General features: G+C 55.9%; 1 protein-coding gene and 1 non-coding gene across 5 annotated transcripts; both read left to right on the forward strand.

Annotated features, from left to right (window-relative positions):
- The first annotated feature begins 2,828 nt into the window (after window positions 1-2,828).
- LOC127485041 (small nucleolar RNA SNORA31) lies at window positions 2,829-2,950 on the forward strand. The gene has a single exon (XR_007912243.1). It is a non-coding gene; the product is annotated as a small nucleolar RNA SNORA31 (small nucleolar RNA).
- Window positions 2,951-3,759: 809 nt separating this feature from the next.
- On the forward strand, window positions 3,760-18,515 carry CCDC120 (coiled-coil domain containing 120). Of its 4 annotated transcripts, none has more exons than XM_051827099.3 (11): window positions 3,760-3,898; window positions 11,914-12,013; window positions 12,191-12,281; window positions 12,423-12,556; window positions 13,237-13,377; window positions 13,723-14,008; window positions 14,342-14,404; window positions 14,742-14,916; window positions 15,049-15,147; window positions 16,011-16,925; window positions 17,403-18,515. In XM_051827099.3, exons 3-11 carry the CDS (start codon window positions 12,233-12,235, stop codon window positions 17,515-17,517), a joined length of 1,977 nt encoding a protein of 658 aa, XP_051683059.1. In that variant the 5' UTR covers window positions 3,760-3,898; window positions 11,914-12,013; window positions 12,191-12,232; the 3' UTR covers window positions 17,518-18,515. The 4 variants fall into 4 exon arrangements, with proteins under 4 accessions (XP_051683059.1, XP_017205430.1, XP_089180452.1 ...); XM_017349941.4 differs by lacking the exon at window positions 3,760-3,898 and adding an exon at window positions 8,831-8,967; XM_089324325.1 differs by lacking the exon at window positions 3,760-3,898 and adding an exon at window positions 8,964-8,988.
- The last annotated feature ends 264 nt before the right edge of the window (window positions 18,516-18,779 follow it).

The raw sequence follows: 18,779 nt of genomic DNA on the forward strand, positions 1-18,779 counted from the left end.
GGCCATTGTGGCCACCTGGGGACTGAACCAGTGGATAGAAAATCAATCTCTCTCTCTCTCTCCCCCTTCTCCCTGTCCTTGTCCCTCTCCATTTGTCTCTCCCTCTCCCTCATTCAAGTAAATAAATAAATCTTTAACACCAGCAACAAAAAGAGATCCGTAGAAGCAGATTTGTGTAACAGAGAAGGAGATGACAACGTGGACATGGAGGCAGAGATTGTGCCACAAACCAAAGAATGCCGTCAGCCACCAGAAGCTGGAAAGGGCAACAGATCGTTTCTTCGAGGCTCCAAAGGGGGTCTGGCACTTGACTTTGACCCACTGAAACTGATTTTGGACTTCAGGCTTCCTGTGAAAGAACAAATGTGTGTTGTTTCAAGTCACCGAGTTTGTGGTAATCAGTTATAGCAGCAGCAGTAAACTACTACACATGGATTGGGGGCAGAGTTGGAGGTCACTGGAGGGACTTAGGGATCTGTTTGGGGGGTTATTGAGGGTCATTTGATCATCTCATTAATGGTCATTGGAAAATATTTATTTGCATGCAGTTGGAGCTGTCAAAGGGAAGATTGCAGTGGGGTGGTTACTGCACGGTGCAGTGATTTGGAGGTGTAGTTGGAGACTGGGAAGGCAAATGGGGATGTTTATAGGTTAGCATTCGGGATTATTGGGAGGCAGTTTAGTGTGTAGTTCAGAGTTGTTGGGATTGTGGATGTTTGCGAAAATACTGGTAGATTTTTGTGGGTATAGTTGCATATAATTTAAACCAAGGTTGGGCATGGTGCTCATCACTAAGTGATTTGGGGTTATAGTTTGGGACTGCAGTTACGGGACCAAGAGAAGATAGTGAGCATTCAGATGGGTAGTTTTTGGAAGGATAATTTTCCTAGGAACTCCTTTTCTGATCCAGCTCTCTGCTATGGCCTGGGAAAGCAGTAGAAGATGGCCCAAGTCCTTGGGCCCTGCACCCATGTGGGACACTCAGAAGAAGCTCCTGGCTCCTGGCTTCGGATCAGCATAGCTCCAGCCATTGTGGCCAATTGGGGAGTGAACCAGCAGATGGAAGACCTCTCTTTCTCTCTCTCTGCCTCTCTTCTCTGTGTAACTCTTTCAAATAAATAAATAACTCTTAAAAAAAAACTACACCACAGTGTTGGCCCAAAATAACTAAACTAACTTACTAAATAAATAAATAAATAAAGGCATCTCTGCCTCTCCTTCTCTCTCTGTGTAACTCTGACTTTCAAATAAATAAATAAATATTTTAAAAAATGGATGAATCTCAAAAACATTATGCTAGAAGCCCAACTAAAAAATATCAACATATTATGTACAAAATGTTCAGGAAAGATAACTCTATAGAGACAGAAAGTAGATTAGTGGTTGCCTAAGGCTTGGAATGATATGAGGATTAAGTGTATTTAGCCATGAACAATTTTAGTGGAGCGATGAAAATACTCAAACTGGGGCTGGTTATTGCACATTTCAGTAAATTTACTAAACTTTTTTTTTATTTGCACAAGTTAAAAATGGATGACTTTTATGGTACCTAAATATATCTCAATTAGGTTGTTTTTAGAAAAGATCACTAAAGTATGGTTTGGGGTGTACCTGGGTCATTGGAAGGGTTGGAGGACATATTTTGGGCCACCAGAGTATGATCTGGGGGCTCAGTTTGGTAAATACAGCGAAATCATTCGTCGTTATTTGAAGGTGTGGTTGAAGATTGTTGGAGTGTAGCTTGGGGGATACTGTTTGGGTCGGTAGATGTCGCTCCCCCTCTTCGTGGAGGAGCAACACAGGACCCTGCGCTGTTCTTTCGTCTGCTCGGCCCTCCCCGGGTTTGCTGCTGGTTCTTCCCGGGTTGGCTACTATCCCTTCCACCTCCGTGGAAGGGCAGTTCCCCCTGGCCGCATTCCCCACTTCCGCAGGGGAGCGGCACACCGCCGGCCGGCTCTTCTCGGGGGCTGCACAGGTGTTCCCTCAGCTAGATGTTCCCCATAGATGTTCCCTGGTGCATGCCGTCTCTCTCCTCCTTTATAGTCCTCCTCCGCCAATCCCAACTCGGCTGCCCACACGCCGAGTACACTGCTCTCCAATCAGGAGCAAGTCCTACAGTTTATTGGTTGAACTGGAGGCAGCTGTGCAGAAGCTGTTTACTCCTCTCCCAGCGCCATATTGTAGGAGAGCAGATGCATAGAATAAGTCTTAATTCCAGTAACTCAGTCCAGTCCGGGCTGCTCCCCACAGGTAGAGAGCAGCTTGGCAGTGTACAGGGAGAGATAGGGTGGCTTGAAGTGCAGTTGGGAGACCACACATAGTCAAGAGCATGCAGGACAGAGATCGGGGGTTCTGCAAGGCAATTTTGTGAGGACAGGAGGGGAGGTCAATGGAAGGTCATTTGATGGTGGTGGAATCCATAGAGCATGGTTTGGAGACAGAGCAAGTGACAGTTGGAATTGATTTGAGGTGCGAGTGACGCCCACATTGAGGGTAGCTGGTAATATTTGGAGTGGTGTTATGGACTCTTGCAGAGCCAGTAGGGGATTCATAGTGTATGGTTGGAGGGTACATGGAGAGTGGTTTGGGATCAATGGACAGTGTTTTGGGTGCACATTGGAGGCATTTGGAGGATGATTTGGAAGTGCTGTTTGAAGGCTAATGGCTTCAGGGCTAACTGCAGACGGTTTGAGGAACAATTTGGGAGTAATGGAAGGTAGTGTTTTGGTGCGGTTTGGAAGTCCATGGAGGATGGATTGGAGGTACTACTTAGGATCAATGGGCAGTAATTTGAAGACATAATTTGGGGGATAATGAAAGATAGCTTACTGCGTCCACTGATAGACCTTGAACAATTTGCTGTTGTTCTTTTGGTTTGCACCAGGATGTGAAAGAAAAATCCCTGCACTTTCTCTTTGTGACAGCCTACATTGAATTGGGGAATACATTTAAAGAAAAAAGAAAGAATGAACGAAAGATAGTTTGAAGATTGAAATTCAGAGATAAATGGAGAGTGATTTGGAGATTGTGGGAACACAGTTGGGGGTGCACCAGGAGATTCTATAGGTGATCTGGGTGTAATTTTGATAGTCATGGAGGGTCATTTAAGGGATAAAGGCTTGGCGTCAATACAGTGTGATTTAGGCACAGCTTGAAGGTCAATGGGAGGTGGTTTATTGGTGCAGCTTGGATGTCCATGGAAGATAAATCAGAGGTCCTGCTTCGGATCAGTGGACAGTACTTTGAGGGTGATGGAGAGTGGTTTGGGGTGCATTTGGGGATGGCGACAAGGAAAGCTGGGAGAGTTTAGAGGTGTGGTGATGGCTTATAGAGAGCAGCATGGGGTACAGCTTGTACCGCCTAGGGGTCCGTGCAGAGTGACTTATGGGGGGGTGCCTATCTGCTCGCCGAGGGGGCGTGGCCATGGCAGGGCTGGGGGAGGACTCCGCCGCCCTAAAGAAAGTCTGTGCGCACGCGCTCCCAGCCTGTTCACTCCTGGCGCTCCCAGGGCAGGAAAATCGAAGAGCCGACCTGGCGCCTGCGCACTTCGTCCTCGCCGCTGCTGTGGTCTCGCGCCCCGCCCCCCGCACCCCCCACCCCGAAGCTCGCGTTCAGCGGCGGCGGTGGTCGTGCCGCCGGGAGCGGGCGGACCCGAGTGCAGGGTGGGGGGCGGGGGCCCAGCGCCGGCGGCTTGGCCGGCGCTCCTCTCCCACCCCCCGGGTGCCCCCCGTCTGGCCCCACGGTAACGGTCGCGCGGCTGAACGCGGCCCACGGGCAGGGCGCGGAACAGGAGAAGGCGCGCGCCCGGGGACGAGCAGGGCGCAGCGAGGGACGGGCGCGCCCACTACCCCTGCCGGCCTGCACCGACCCCGCCTACGCCTCTGGGTGAGGACCTTCGGTGAGTAAGACCCCCGCACACACTTGGGGAGCAAGGGAGGGGACTGGGTGGGCTGAGGGCCCGGAAACGCTGGTGAGGATATACCTGCGCTGGCATTCACGACCTCTGACCCCGTGGCCTCACCCCTGACCCCCTCTGACCTGACTACATGTTATTGAGATCTCGAACCCCAGCCAGCTTTGGCCTCAGGACCTGTGGTCCAACCCCTAACCTAACCACATTCTGGGGTGGTGGGATCTTCATCCTCTGTTTTGTCCCCCTAAATCCAGTCAGGACCCCAAACCCCATCCAGTTCTGTCCTTAGCATCCTTGACTTGATCTCTGATTCTTGATTGAGCCCGTCTCAGCTTTGAGGCTCATCTTGTTATGTCCTGGTGCTTGACCTTAACTCTTACCCAGTCTCTGAACCTCCGCCCCTCTTGTTTCCTTAACCCCAATCTGATCCAGTTTTGTCCTGATTCCTAACCTGACGTAGGTACTTTCACCCTGCCCTGTACTGTGCCCCTGGTCCCTCTCCTTACTCCAGTCTCCATCCCAGCTTACCACCTGTATATGTCCCTCTCTGTCTCCTGCTCTGGCCCCAATCCTGTCCTATTTTTCCCCCTTTTCTTGTCCCATCACCATTCTCATTCCAGTCCTCACTCTCTCCTGGTCTTTTCCTGTTCCTGACCTCTATCCCTAACCTGCCCTTTTTCCTGTTCCCTCCCTTGACAACTGGCTTCTGTTCTGTAGGGATGCTGTCCCCCGCCCTGCTGTTTTGTTGTACTTTGCCTCTAACCCTGTCTTGAATCTTAGCCATCCCATCCCCTGAGCAGTGTTCTGGCTCACTTCCTGTCCTGCCTCTTGACCTCCATCCCAAGATGTTTCTGTCTTGTCCTCTGTACTCCTTCCCTTCCTGTCGCTTTATCCCATCCCAACCCTAGACCCCTCTTCCACACTCTGTCAGATCTCCCTCTCCCTTTCCTAATACCTACTTCCCATCCCCTCTGAGTTCAGGGCAGGGGTCCCATTATTCCCTGCCCATAAACTTGAAGGTTCTACGGGTCTTAAGACCTCTGAAGTACATCACAAGTGCTTTCCTTAGCGTGAAGAAGCAGCCTTGTGAGTCTTGTGTAGCTGATAGGATTTTTGTATGGGATTTCCCACACCTGCACCCCAGTGATCTCACATAGACCTTGCATTTCTCGCCCTGCCCTAGGAGGGCCTGGAACTGTTCATCAGCCCCCTGCCCTCCCCGGGTGTGAAAGAACACCTTCAATTATTCATTGATTCTCTAGAAGTTGGAGAGTCTGAGAGGTCTGCGTCATGTTTCCAGCTGTGTTTTGTTGGGGGGCTGCCTCACGTTGGGAGGAAGGGTTTACAAAATATGCAGGACTGAGGGCCCTAGGGGTTTGTCTGAATCTTCTAGATCATGTTACCTCCATCCCTGACCTTGATCCTGGGTGTGGGATCCCTTACTTTCCTCCCCTAAAAAAAAAAATCTATTCTAGGCCAGAGGCTTCAGGACTTGGTAGGGGTTTATTCCCCTTTTCTTGGAAGTGAGCAATAAACATCTTGGTGCTAAGTTCACCTCATCTCTGGGAGGCTGGTCTGGGGAGGTGGGAGACAGGCAAGCATTGGATTGAGAGAGTGAGGTCTATCCAGCAGTAGCAATGACAACAATACCATGAGCTTCCTTCGCCTTCTCTCTTCAGTCTCCTTGATTCTGAGGATGGATGAGGAGAAGTTAGAGCATAATATGTTACTCAATTATGTCTTGAGCTTACATTTTTTTTTAAGATTTATTTACTTATGAGGCCAACAGTGTGGCGTAGCAGGTAAAGCTGCTGTCTGCAGTGCTGGCATCCCATGTGGGTGCTGGTTCCAGCCCCGGCTGCTCCTCTTCCGATCCGGCTCTCTGCTATGGCCTGGGAAAGCAGTAGAAGATGGCCCGAGTCCTTGGGCCCCTGCACCCACATGGGAGACCTGGAAGAAGCTCCTGGCTCCTGGATTTGTATCAGCGCAGCTCCGGACATTGCAGCCATTTGGGGAGTGAACCAGCGGATGGAAGACCTCTCTACCTCTGCCTCTCTATAGCTCTGCCTTTCAAATAAATAGATAAATCTTAATAAAGATTTGAAAGGCAGAAAGAGAGAGAGAAAGAGTGAGAGAGATATCTTATATCTGCTAGTTTACTTCCTAAATGGCCGCAATGGCCAGGGCTGAGCCAGGCTGAAGCCAGGAGCCAGGAACTTCTTTCAGGTCTCTCATGTGGGTGCAGGGGCCCAAGGACTCGGGCCATCCTCCACTGCTTTCCCAGGCATATCAGGAGGGAGCAGCTGGGACTCGAACCAGCACCCAAATGGGGTGCTGGTGCTGTAGGTGGAGGCTTAACCTGCTGCACCACATCACTGGCCTCAAGCTTACATTTTTCATAGAAGAGTAGTGAGCTCAAATAACAAGGTACTAGATCCATCTTATTTACCCAAAGCCTTTATCCAAACCTATGTATAACACACAGGTATTCTTCACTGTCTCAATCTACCTGGCACCTGTGTTCTGAGAGGGAGTTCTGGAAGTTCAAATATTGAAACATACCAAGTTACCTGAAAGTCTTCAGTTGTCATCTCTTACATAATGACTAGGGAAAGTTCAGATAATGCTCTAGCTCAGAAATGTGTCCAGATCTCTGCTGTTAAGTCTCCTGATCCCCAGGGACAAGAAGTTGGGCTAGTGAGGGCACCCTGTTGGGTACATATATTGGGTTCCTGCATTTTGCCCGGTCACTAAGGTATGCACAAGAGAGAGGGTACCAGTTCTAGCTCAGAAATATATCAAAGTCCATTCAGTTCTTGGATTTAGATAGTGAGACTTGAGACCACATGTCTGAATGTATTTGGTTCCCGCCATCTTAGTGGTGAGTAGGGAGAGGTCAGATAATGAGGGAAAACAGCTCTGTTGCAAATACCTCCGATTTGGCAAGCACAAGGCTTCCAGGTCTGGACAGCAAATACAGAGGGTTTTGGAGACTGAGGGATACCAGCTTTGTCTGCCTCAAATGCCTCTGAATACATAGAGTTGCTGATTTTGGATCGTGGGAGTTCACACAAGTTAGCCATATAGCTCTGTCTCAAATAAAGAAAACATGCCTTTATATAAAGAGGAATACCTGAATGATAACAGCTTGCACATATTAAGCATCTAGCCTGCTAAGTGGATATAGCTAAGTGGCAGACCCACCATTTATTAGCTGTGCAGAGCTTGGTAAAGCTGAGGACCCGGCTGCGATGGGGCATAGAGGTGGGGCCATCTTCTAGACTGTTGAAAGTTGTGGACCAGGGCAGTGATGTGTGTGGGACCCTGTTCCTCCTTGTCAGCCAGGCCACGAGGTCCAGTTAACCTGCTCTCCCCTGCTTACCCGCTTCTGCGTGAGTTTACTGCTATTATTACTAGCGGTCATTAATGACACGGTGTGAGTTTCCTTACACCAGGCTATGCCTTCCAGAATTACTTTGGCCTCTGTTGTGTCTGTAACCCCCTTTTACCCGCTTTACAGAGGACACCCAAGCCCTGAGACTCAGTTTTGCATTGTCAGCCAGATTGCCTTGGCCCCCTTGGCCCCAGTTGTGTAAGCATCTCTGTTCCCAGCCTCCTTGGTGGCCCACAAGAGGTGGGGGAGGCTATGGCGGAGAGGACACTCCTCACCAACAGCCATCTGCCCACCTTGCCCTGCCTGCCTCCACCAGCCCCAGGCAGTGAAGGAGGGGAAGCAGGGAGGGTGATGAAAGGGGCCTTTGTGTCCCATGCTGGAAAGCTCACACGGTGTGTGTGTGTGGGGGGGGGTGGGCAGGGATGGCAGGAGGCCTAAATAGGTGTGTTGGGGGGAGCCTCTCTCTAGGCCTGACACACCCACCAAGTAGGGAGGGAGCTTTCCTCACTCTGTGTTCTCACATCCTGGCTCAGAGCAGTGGCTACTGCAGGGGCCTGGGTTGAGTTTGGGCCCTGAGGTCATATAGCAGATGGTCCCAAATGGAGCATAGGATGTGTGGTGTCTGCCCGGTGGTGCTGTAGGGCGGGGGGGGGGGGGGGGGGGAGCAGTCCCTTGTGGGGACTCACAGCCCTCGATTGCCTTGTCTGGCATGAGGCCAGACTCCTGGCCAGAAATGCCCAAGGGGGAGGAATTGGGGAGAGACCCAGCGTAGATGTGGAGAAACCTGAGCCCCCTCCCCTCCCCCCAACTCCTCCCTTGCAGGAGTAGCCTCTGTCTGCTTCCAGCCCAGGACCCCACACCCCCAAGTTCCGATTCCATCTGCTCTTGTGCCACGGTGCCCTGAATCAGCCTCTCCTCCTCTCTAAGCATCAGCTCCCACTTCTGTAAGAGGGCAGTGTGGAGATCGAGTCTGTGCTGTCCTCCCAGGTTTGTAGGGCCCAAAGGCGTTGAAACACACGAGTGTTTTGTAGGGCAGAAACTGGCGGTTTGCTAGAGTTCTTCCTTCTGGGGCTATGACGGGGGCTGGGGTTGTGAGACGTGGCCCCAGCCTGGGGAGCTGTTTCCCCCAGCCAGGGTGGGAATTGATTGCCCCAAGGCCTTCTCCCACCCCACTTCTCTTGCCCTGGGCACAGGGCCAGGGTCTCAGGAATGTGTTGCCACTGAGCACTGCCCCTCTGCAAGCTAAGCCGACGCCCTTGGGTGGGCAGGCTCTAACCCTCTGGGAGTTCAGGCAGCAGGAGGGGCAGCTGCTACTCCCGTGACTCTGAGCCCTTCTTCCCCAGTTCTCGGCCAGGAGTCTCTGATAAGTTCTCTGCTGTGTGTCCCGAGTGAGGTGAGGGTTCCTGGTTCTTTACATGGCCAAGCCATGTGCCCCAAAGAGGATGTGGCCCTCGCCTTGGTGGTAGGCAGGCAAGGGTTAAAAGGTGTGGGACGGCCCAGTTTCTGGCCAGGTAGGCTGGGCCATTACCTAGTGGGAGGCGGCCAAGGCATCCGCCACTGCTGCTCACTGCCACTACCAGCGGAGCCAGGGCCTGGTAGAGACAACTGTGCTTTTGAGAGACCGGAGGCTTCCCCCCACCCCCAGCACTCTCTGCCTTTGGTGAGCACCTGGGAGCAGCGGGTAGGGATGCGGTGGCAGGGAGCGGAGAGGGGGCGCAGGGCGGGGGGGGGGGGCAAGGGCATGGAAGCTGGGGGAGGTACACGGAGTGCCTTTGGGAGAGAGCCTGTGGGAAAGGTAAGCTAACGCTGTGGGGTGGAGTGGGTGGGGGTGGGGTGGGGGCTGTCCAGCCAGGAAGGAGGGCCTGAGTAGAGGGGCAAAAGCCCCAAATATCTAGTTTCTTTTCTGGCAGGAAGCTGATTCCTGGCCGGAAATGGACAAACTGGACGACGAGCGATGGGAGAGTAGGGAAGCTTGGGTCCCCCTTCTTTACTCCACCCCCCCCATACTTCCTCCCCTCCTCCCCCTGTGCAGGAGTAGCCTCTGCCTATCCCTAACCCAGGGCTCAGTTCCCCGAGGCCAGACTGGACTATTGGGAAACCATTGTCCGGGCACCTGCCTGCCTTCCCTCCCCCGTTTGCCCACCTTGAGGAGGAGGCAGGGGGGAACAGTCCAGATTTCAGCAGTTTGTATGTGCTTCAGCAGGATGCGGAAGTGGGGGTCTCGCTGACAGTGTTGGGGTGCCACCCAGGTGAGGTGTCTTGGTTGTAAACAGTCATTACAGCCAGGAATTTCTTTCTCGGCTGTAGTGGCAGAAGAGCAGACCTGAAAAACCTGCTGGGCCCGCCTCTGGGTGTGTGTGTGTGGGGGGGTGCCCCCTGCAGCTCCTCTGTTGTAGCCATTCTTGCGATGGGCCCTGGGGTCACCAGAGGCAGACCCAGGGACTGGTATGGGGCAGTGTTGGGGAGGGGGCTGCTAGGATCCCCTTCTCACCATCTCCCTGTGGGGACAGGGCAGCCCCGGCCCCAAAGGCAAGAGTGCAGATGTCAGGCAAGCAGAGGCAGAGGTTCTGGAGCTGGCTGTGGGGGTGTGGGGCGTTGACCCTGGGTCTAGCCTGCCCAGTGACCCCATGACTCATGGCCTAGCTATGTCCCCGAGGTCAGGCCGGCAGGGTGGGGCTGGGATTCCTGTCTGGACCCCGTGTTGACTTCCAGGATATTCTGAGTTCCCAGAGAGGGGAGGACTGAGGCAGCCCAGCATGGGATGTGTGACCAACCCTGGTGAATGGGGAGGAAACTGGGTTCCTATTGGGGTGGCAGAAGATTCAGGGGAGCCCTGGGACAGTTTCCCAAGCCCAAATGGGGCCTGGGAAACAGTCTGGGCCTCAGGAGCCGAAGGGCAGAGGAGGCTGCGCTGAGGCATGGAGGAAGCCCTACGGCACTGGGAAACATCAGATCTTAGACGGGTGGGCAAGGGAGTGCCTTGCAAAGTGTCCTGGGCCTGCACTTGGAGAAAAGCTTTAGGGAATGAGCCCTGAAGGCACCAGTGCTTCGAGGGATAAGCACAGATCCTATGGGGGTGGGGCTGCAGAGGTAGAGATGTGGAAGGGGCTTGGGCCCAGGCCTCGTTGATTGCCTGGGTCTTCCCCATACCTGGCTAACCTGTCAGGACAAGCTGTGGATTTCAAGGTAGGCGGAGATGGGAACTCTGTGGCCCTGTGAGGGCCTCTCAGTCACTTGCTACCGAGGTTAGGCCAGGTGGTAGGAGGTGATGTCACCCGGCTGCCCAGCTGGGGAACAAGCAGGATGTGGGAGGAAGGGAGGGAGGGAGTAAACTCCAGACAAGGGGACAAGGGCAGGGCTGGAGACCAGCCAGGGAGGCTCCATGGGCTGCCGGCCATGTCTGGAGACAGAGAAGGAGGCAGGAGGCAGGTGGTTTGTCATCTGTGGCTGTGGACTTTGCTATTCACAGAGCCCTGCGGGGTGACTTCCCCATGCTAGTCTTAGGCCAGGCTGGGGGAGGGAGCGGAGCTAGAGGGGCCCCCCGGGTGGCAAGGGAACAGTTTGCTGGCTGCACCAGGGCTGTGAGATGGCAGTTGTGACAGTTACAGACCCAGCAATTTGGACTTGAACCCTGGCCCATCTATCTGCCTCAGCCTCCATTTACTTCATTGACTGCCATCATTCATTGAGCTGGCAGATACGCATTGAGCATTTGCTGTGTGCAGCAGCGTTCAGGGCACTGGACGTCCCGATGGCACTGATGCAGAGGACAGATGTACGTCCTGTCCTCATGGGCACCTGGGAGAGGCATGAGCTCTGAACTGGACAGCAGGTGTGAGAGGACCCGACACAGGGGCCCACTTCTTTTTTTTTTCAGATTTACTTATTTATTTGAAAGGCAGAATTACAAAGAGGCAGAGGCAGAGAGAGAGGTCTTCCATCTGCTGGTTCACTCCCCAGATGGCCGCAACAGCCGAAGCTACACTGATCCGAAGCCAGGAGCCAGGAGCTTCTTCTGGGTCTCCCACACGCGTGCAGGGGCCCAAGAACTTGGGCCATCTTCTACTGCTTTCCTAGGCCACAGCAGAGAGCTGGATCGGAAGTGGAGCAGCCGGGACTCGAACCGGCGCCCATATAGGATGGCGGCACTGAAGGCAGCGGCTTTACTCGTTATGCCACAGCGCAGGCCCCATCACAGGGGCCCACTTCTGGCAGTTACGTTGAAGTCCCAGCATGCTCAGTGAGAAGCAGGGGCTGGGGTGGTGAGAAGTTGCCAAAAGCCTGGACAAAGGCCCTGAGGCCTGATGGACTTGGGGAGCTTAGGAAGTTGGAGGGATTGGAGCAGCTCTATAGCGAGGGAGTGTACGACCAGAGGAGTGGGTTTAGCTATATCCTTGGCCATGGGCAAGTAACATCACCTCTCTCTGCCTTCCTAATGTCCATCGTCTCTAAAATAGGGACAGCAATAATCAGAAAGCCACCCTCAGCGGGTGGTTGTGAAGATTAAACGCAGCACAGTGGGTAGCTGTTCCAGGCACCCAGGTGCTTAATGAGTACGGGTTGTTGTTATCTTCAGCTGAATCTGTGCCATGAATTCTCTCCCCAGGCAAGACTCCTGGCTGTGGCCCATGGGCCTCTGAGGAGGCGTTGGAAGTCCGCCCAGCTCCCCACTTGCTGTGCTCCCACTCAATGGGAAGGGAGCCAAGGTACCGGGGACCAAAGGGGGGTCCAGACAACAACACACGTTCCCAGAGGGCAGATCGAGCAGGCGGTGGGGTCAGGGTACTCCTTATTCCAGCTGGGGCGTGAGAAAAGCTGGGGCAGGCAGGGGCCTGGGGTATCACAGGATGAACCTCCTTAATGGCGCTCCGCATCACTGCCAGGCCCTGTCCAGCCACCAGCCACGGCCTCTGGACAGCAGCAGGATGGAAGTCAAAGGTCAGCTCATCAGCTCACCTACCTTCAGTGCCCCAGGTCAGTAGCTGCTTCCCCCTCCTGCTGCCTCCTCCCCTGCTCGGAGTCACCACCTGCCCCCTGGGAAGGATGGTCCCTGGCCCCACAGCTGCGCCACGACACCCTGGCCACGCCACTGATCTTTGCTCCCTCTGTGTCTAGCTGCCCCGTTTGGAGAGGCTGCCCCCCAGGTGAAGTCAGAGCGTCTGCGGGGGCTGCTTGACCGGCAGCGGGCCCTGCAGGAGGCCCTGAGCCTGAAGCTTCAGGAGCTTCGCAAAGTGTGTCTCCAGGAGGCGGTGAGGGCCTGGCCCGAGGGGCGTCAGGTTGGGGGTGAGGAGCCCGGGCCCCCACGTAGCTGGAGTGTGGTGGCGCTTGCCGAGCCACTTGTCTGCACTGTGGATTCCCTGTCATTTCGCACTCCTTCAAGGTTGGCTTACATGGCTTAGAGTCAATGACATATAGGAATCCAGGCCCATGGTCCCCTGTTTACAACTTGGAATCCCCAGAACTTCAAAAAACAAAAGTCATTTCCAAAGGTTGGCAGCAAAGGTGGCCCTGAACTGATACAGGGTAATTTATGGTTTCGATTTCCCCCCTTTCTGGCGTGTCCAGAGTTTGCCAGAAATAATGTGGTGGAAGCCAGGCGGCCCCAGCCCCTGCAGGGAATGTGTGGTCATATCAGTGTATATAGACTGTGTGCGTTTATAAACCAAAAGAATTCCAGATTGCAAAGTAGGTCCCCCTGCCTCCCCATGCCAGCCACCCCGGGGTCTGGGCCAGTGAGGGGCTGAGGGTATACACAGCAGACCTGCCAGGTGGAGCTCTTGGGAGGAGGGAGAAAGATACTGATTGTGAGGGGCCGAGCAGGGCTGGGCTCCTAGGAGGACTTCTGTAGCTCCTGGCATCATCACCGCTTTGCCCCCTCCCCCTCCCCCCGGCTAACCCCTGGTAGTCTCTGCCTCCCCGCCCCTCCCAGGAGCTGACAGGCCAGCTGCCTCCTGAGTGCCCACTGGAGCCTGGTGAGCGGCCCCAGTTGGTCCGCCGGCGGCCCCCTGCAGCCCGCGCCTACCCTCCGCCACACCCCAACCCAGCACATCACTCCTTGTGCCCTGCTGAGGTGAGCAGATGGGTCAGGAGCAAGATGGCAGGGAGGGGACAGGTATAGGAGCAGACTCTGGGTGTTGCATCTTGCGGGGGAGGCTAAGATGGAGAGTGAAGGGGCTTGAAGAAGTGGGTTCCTGCTAAGTGGGAGGATGCTGGTCCCTAATGCTGTCCCAACAAGCCTCCCACCCTCAGGAAGATGGACAGGCCACGCCCCTCGTTTAGCTAGGTCTCACCCCCAGAGGACTAATGAGCTCTGCCCCTTGGTGAATAGGCCCACCCCCAGGAAGGACCGGGCCTGGGTCCTGGGCGCGGCCATTTCCAATGTTTCATCCTGTCCCACCCCTCTTGGGCCCTGCAGGAGCTGGCTCTCGAGGCCCTGGAGCGCGAGGTATCTGTGCAGCAGCAGATCGCAGCCGCTGCCCGCCGCCTGGCCCTGGCCCCTGAGCTGAGCACCGAGCAACGCCGGCGCCGGCGCCAGGTGCAGGCCGATGCACTGCGGAGGCTACACGAGCTGGAGGAACAGCTCGGGGACGTCCGGGCGTGCCTTGGGCTCCCGCCGCCCCAGCCCCTGCCACTATCCACGGGTGCACTCGTCACCACCCAGGGAGTCTGCTTGGGCACGCGCCTCACTCAGCTCAGCCAAGGTGAGCCTGGCCCACCGTGGCCCACCAGGGAGTGAGAGTGGGCTAGTAAGTCTGACAGTGGCTAAGGGGCGTGGGTGAACGGCCAGTGAAGCCCAGGAGGTAACTTAAGGGGCCCAACCTGTAGGAAGAGTTGGAATAAATTGGGTACTGCAAAAGGGCCGGCCAAGGGGGCCTGACCTGTAGGCACTAGGAGCGTGAGGAACCAGGCTGGTGGTGGTATTGGATTCAGGTCAAGGTGGATTCTTGGCAAGGAGGAGCCTGTCCGGTCCGGTGTAAGGGATGGTTCTGAGACCTTGGAGTGTGAGGCCAGGTTTTCCTTCTTCTCACCTGTAGAGGACGTAGTTCTGCACTCGGAGAGCAGCTCCCTGTCAGAGTCTGGGGCCAGCCATGATAACGGTGAGGACCTGTCCCCAACTCCTCTGTCCCTTCGGCCCCTCCGCTAACCCCTTCAGCTCGTCCTCAGCTGTGCTCTGTCTTCCTGTGAGCCCCCCATCTTTGCAGCTTCATCCTGCCCATGTCCCGTCGCTCCCAGGACCTAGTTGTCAGCCCCTCTGCCACGCCTTTTGCCCTGTCTCATCCCTTAGCTCCTCCCCAGTCTGCCTACGCCTGTCTTAGCACCTGCCCCTCCCCTCCCGCGCTGGCCCCCTAACCTTTTGCTTTGCAGCCACAACCTGTCCTGCCCACAGTAGGCCCCTCTCATTGGATTCTACCTCACTTCCTGTCTTCCACCCAGAGGAGCCTCGTGGATGCTTCTCCCTGGCTGAGCGCCCCTCGCCACCCAAGGCTTGGGACCAGCTGCGGACAGTATCTGGGGGAAGCCCTGAGCGGCGAACCCCGTGGAAACCACCCCCATCAGATCTTTATGGGGATCTGAAGAGCCGACGGAATTCTGTGGCCAGCCCCACCAGGTGGGCAGGAGACCCTTGCCTCCTTTCCCCAGGGGCTGGGCAAGGGAGCGTGAGCCTCCGCCCGCAGGAGATCCTGCTGGGTGTCCAGTCTCTAACCAGGGCCCTGGCCTGGGCCTGCCCGTCTCTGTCTAGCCCTACACGCTCGCTGCCCAGGAGCGCCTCCAGCTTTGAGGGGCGAAGTGTGCCTGCCACTCCTGTGCTCACCCGGGGCTCTGGCCCCCAGCTCTGCAAGTAAGAAGGCTCTGAGGGGGGGATTTGAGGATCATTGGAGGGCACCGTTACTTCTAACCGGAGGCACTGGGGAGGGACTTCTCAAAAGGCGTAGGGCACAGGAGGCTGGAGTTTGAAAGGTGAAAAGCAGTTGTCTTGATGGAAAACAGGATGGGGATTGGGGGCAGAAGCACCAGAGTCTGTGCATGGTGGACAAGTCATTTCCCTCCTCCTTTGTGAAGCGGGCATAATAGTATGTGCCTTTCAAAGGCCTGGGAGTAGTAAGTTCCTTATCCGACACCTGCTAGTAACTGGGCATGTTACATGCTGTCTGCTCACCGAATCATCCCAAGATCCCCACGAGGTGGGGGCTGGGGGTGCTATCATTATTCCCATGTGGTAGACAGGAAACTGCAGCACAGAAAGGTCGGGTAACTTGCTAGCAAACAGAAGTCCTGGGATTTCAGTGCAGTCAAGAGTCCTCTGCTGGTTAGCTGCTGAAACAAGTACTTAGGGAGTGCCCACTTGCCCTAGGCTGTGCTTGTGGGCTTTGCATTCTGTGAATGACTGCTAGTGGGTGGTTTGGGTGGGACAGGGACTTCCGGCAGGGACTTAAATTCTCAGCCCGAGGGCCCGAGGAACCAGGTGAATGCTTTGTGCTGGCTTCATCTCTAGCTCTATACTTCGTTGCCCCAGGACCCCCTGAGCCCTCCAGCCTGGGAAGAAACCCCAGCTGCCTTTTGGTGCCACTCCACAGCTTGTAACCCTGGGGCCCATTTTGGAGATGGGAAGGCAGAGACTCAGGGCTGAGATAGGCAGGGCGTGGGCCATCTGCCTGATTTTTCTGACCCTACTTCCATTACACCCCCGCCTCTGCACCTCAGACCCGAAGGCCTCCATTCTCGCCAGTGGTCCGGCAGCCAGGACTCCCAGATGGGCTTCCCCCGGGCAGACCCTGCCTCCGATCGTGCCTCCCTCTTCGCAGCTCGCACTCGCCGCAGCAACAGCTCTGAGGCCCTGCTGGTGGACCGGGCGGCTGGAGGGGGAGCCGGCTCCCCACCGGCTCCTCTGGCTCCCCCTGCTGCTGGTCCCCCAGTCTGCAAGAGCAGTGAGGTGCTGTATGAGCGCCCCCAACCAACCCCTGCCTTCTCCTCCCGCACAGCCGGCCCCCCAGACCCTCCCCGGGCCGCCCGGCCGAGCTCAGCTGCCCCTGCCTCCCGCGGGGTCCCCCGGCTCCCACCTGTGTGCGGGGACTTCCTCTTGGACTATTCCCCCGACCGGGGCCTGCCCCGCGGTGGCGGCGGAGCAGGCTGGGGGGAGCTGCTGCCTGCAGCTGAGGTCCCAGGACCCCTCTCCCGTCGGGATGGGCTCCTGGCCATGCTGCCCGGCCCACCACCTGTGTATGCAGCTGACGGCAGCAGCCCCCTCCTCCGCAGCAAGGACCCCCACACCCGTGCTACCCGCACCAAGCCCTGTGGCCTGGCCCCAGAGGCTGCTGAGGGTCCGGAGGTCCATCCCAACCCTCTGCTGTGGATGCCCCCACCCACCCGTATCCCACCTGCCGGCGAGCGCAGTGGCCACAAGAATCTCGCCCTGGAGGGGCTGCGGGACTGGTACATCCGGAACTCGGGATTGGCTGCGGGGCCCCAGCGCCGGCCTGTGCCCCCCCACATGGGCCCACCACACCCGTCCTTCCTCCACGCCCGATGCTATGAGGTGGGCCAGGCGCTGTACGGGGCTCCCAGCCAGCCACCTCTCCCACACTCGAGGAGTTTCACGGCGCCCCCTGTCTCTGGCAGGTATGGAGGGTGCTTTTACTGACGGGTTCGGGGTCTCTTGAGGCGGATGGTAAGGTTACCCAGGCCAGGGAGCAGCCAGGCATGAGAGCTAATGACTTAGACCACAGGGAAACTAGCGGCAGCCTTGGCACAGGGGCACCGTACCGGGCACAACCTGCATTAGTACTTGGGGTCCTGGTGGAGGCAGAGCTTGGGCTTTGGTAGCAGCAGGTCTTCCGCGAGCTGTAGAAGAGTAGGTTTTCGCTAGTCTGGTCAGGTGAAGATAAGCCTTGAAGCCAGGGTGCTGAGAGGAAGGGGCATCCCGTGCCTTCATCTTTTTCTTCGTCTTCTCTGTGCCCCGTGCTTGGGAGCCTGGAGGTACTGTCCTGTGCCTGCCTCCACCTCTTTAACGAACCTCTTCCTCTCTCTTTCTGTGTCTTGTCTGTCTTTTCCTCTCTTCTCTACCTGTCTTCCGGATTCCTGCTACCCCTTCCAAAGATACTACGCGGACTTCCTGTACCCCCCGGAGCTGAGCGCTCGTTTAAGTGACCTGACGCTAGAGGGGGAGCAGTCCTCCAGTTCTGACCCCCAGACCCCGGGGACGCTGGTCTGACCCCTTCTGATACATCTCACGTTGGCCTGGGCATGACTCCAGTCTGGGGAGCACACAGCTGACCTCGCTGAGCCCTGAGATGTGGCTGCTCTCAGTCTTGGGCAGGGTGGGGTGGGGGGCGGGGAGGGCACCCAGCTGGTCTTCCAATGCCCCTCCCTGGCTCCGCGTGGGCCCAGGAAGGTGTCTGACACCCTGGTTCTCCTCTCACACTGTGCTGGGGACTGGGGGACCCTAGCCAGCTTAAAGGAGATGGGAGTGATGTCGTGGGGATTCCACGCCCCCTCCTCCATTTCTGTTTACAGTTGTGATTTAGGTATTCACTGTCTTCCCCTTGCCCCCCACCCTGCACTAGGCATTTTATAAAAGGGAAACTGTGATCTTGTCCTGGTTGGGTTCATTCCTGTCCCCATGCCCAGCCTGTTCCATTCAGGAACCCCCTCCACCAAATGGACCATGTAGGGTCTCAAGCCCCTGTTTGGGGCAGCCAGGAGATTCTGGTGTGCACAGAACTCCCTGCCACTCCCCACCAGGGCAGTTTTGGGGGAGTTGGGCTCTGCCTACACTTGGAAGGATTGAAGTCTCTGGGTGTGGTCCCTGAAGGAGGCTGCATCCCTGCCTGTGCCCTGGGCCTCTGCCCTGACCATTCCAATCAGGAGGCCCCAAAGGAGGAGCAAGGGGCAGAGCCCTCGGGGGTGTTGTGTCCTGGGATGCTGCTGTGGTTGAACCTGGCGTCGGAAGATGCCAGTAAAATCCTCAGGTGACGTCTGGCTATGGGCCACAGGCCACGTCACATCTTTCTTGGCTTTCCTTCCACTCACTTTTTAAACAAATCACACAAGCTGTGTTTTCTATGATACCTGTCTGTGATTAACTGGAGTTGGGGGTTCCCCTCCCCCCTTTACCTGGTATTAAAACTTTTCTTTTTGTACAAATGGATCTGGGCCCAAGACACTACCCACACTGGAAGGGGATTTCTACAATAAATGTGTAAACCGAATCCATGTGCTCCTCCTCTGCCTTGTTTTGTAGGCCACACCTTTAATTAAGCCTGGAAAATAGGGGCCAGCATGGTGGCGTGGCAGGTAAAGCCCCTGACTGCAGTGCTGGCATCCCATACAGGCACCGGTTCAAGTCCTGGATGCTCCACTTCTTCTTCTTCTTCTTCTTCTTTTTTTTTTTTTTTTTTGACAGGCAGAGTTAGAGAGACAGAGAAAGGTCTTCCTTCCGTTGGTTCACCCCCCAAATGGCTGCTACTGGCTGGT

Source organism: Oryctolagus cuniculus, chromosome X, assembly GCF_051225735.1.
Source record: "Oryctolagus cuniculus isolate XC-2025 breed Fujian yellow rabbit chromosome X, ASM5122573v1, whole genome shotgun sequence".
Lineage (NCBI taxonomy): Eukaryota > Metazoa > Chordata > Mammalia > Lagomorpha > Leporidae > Oryctolagus > Oryctolagus cuniculus.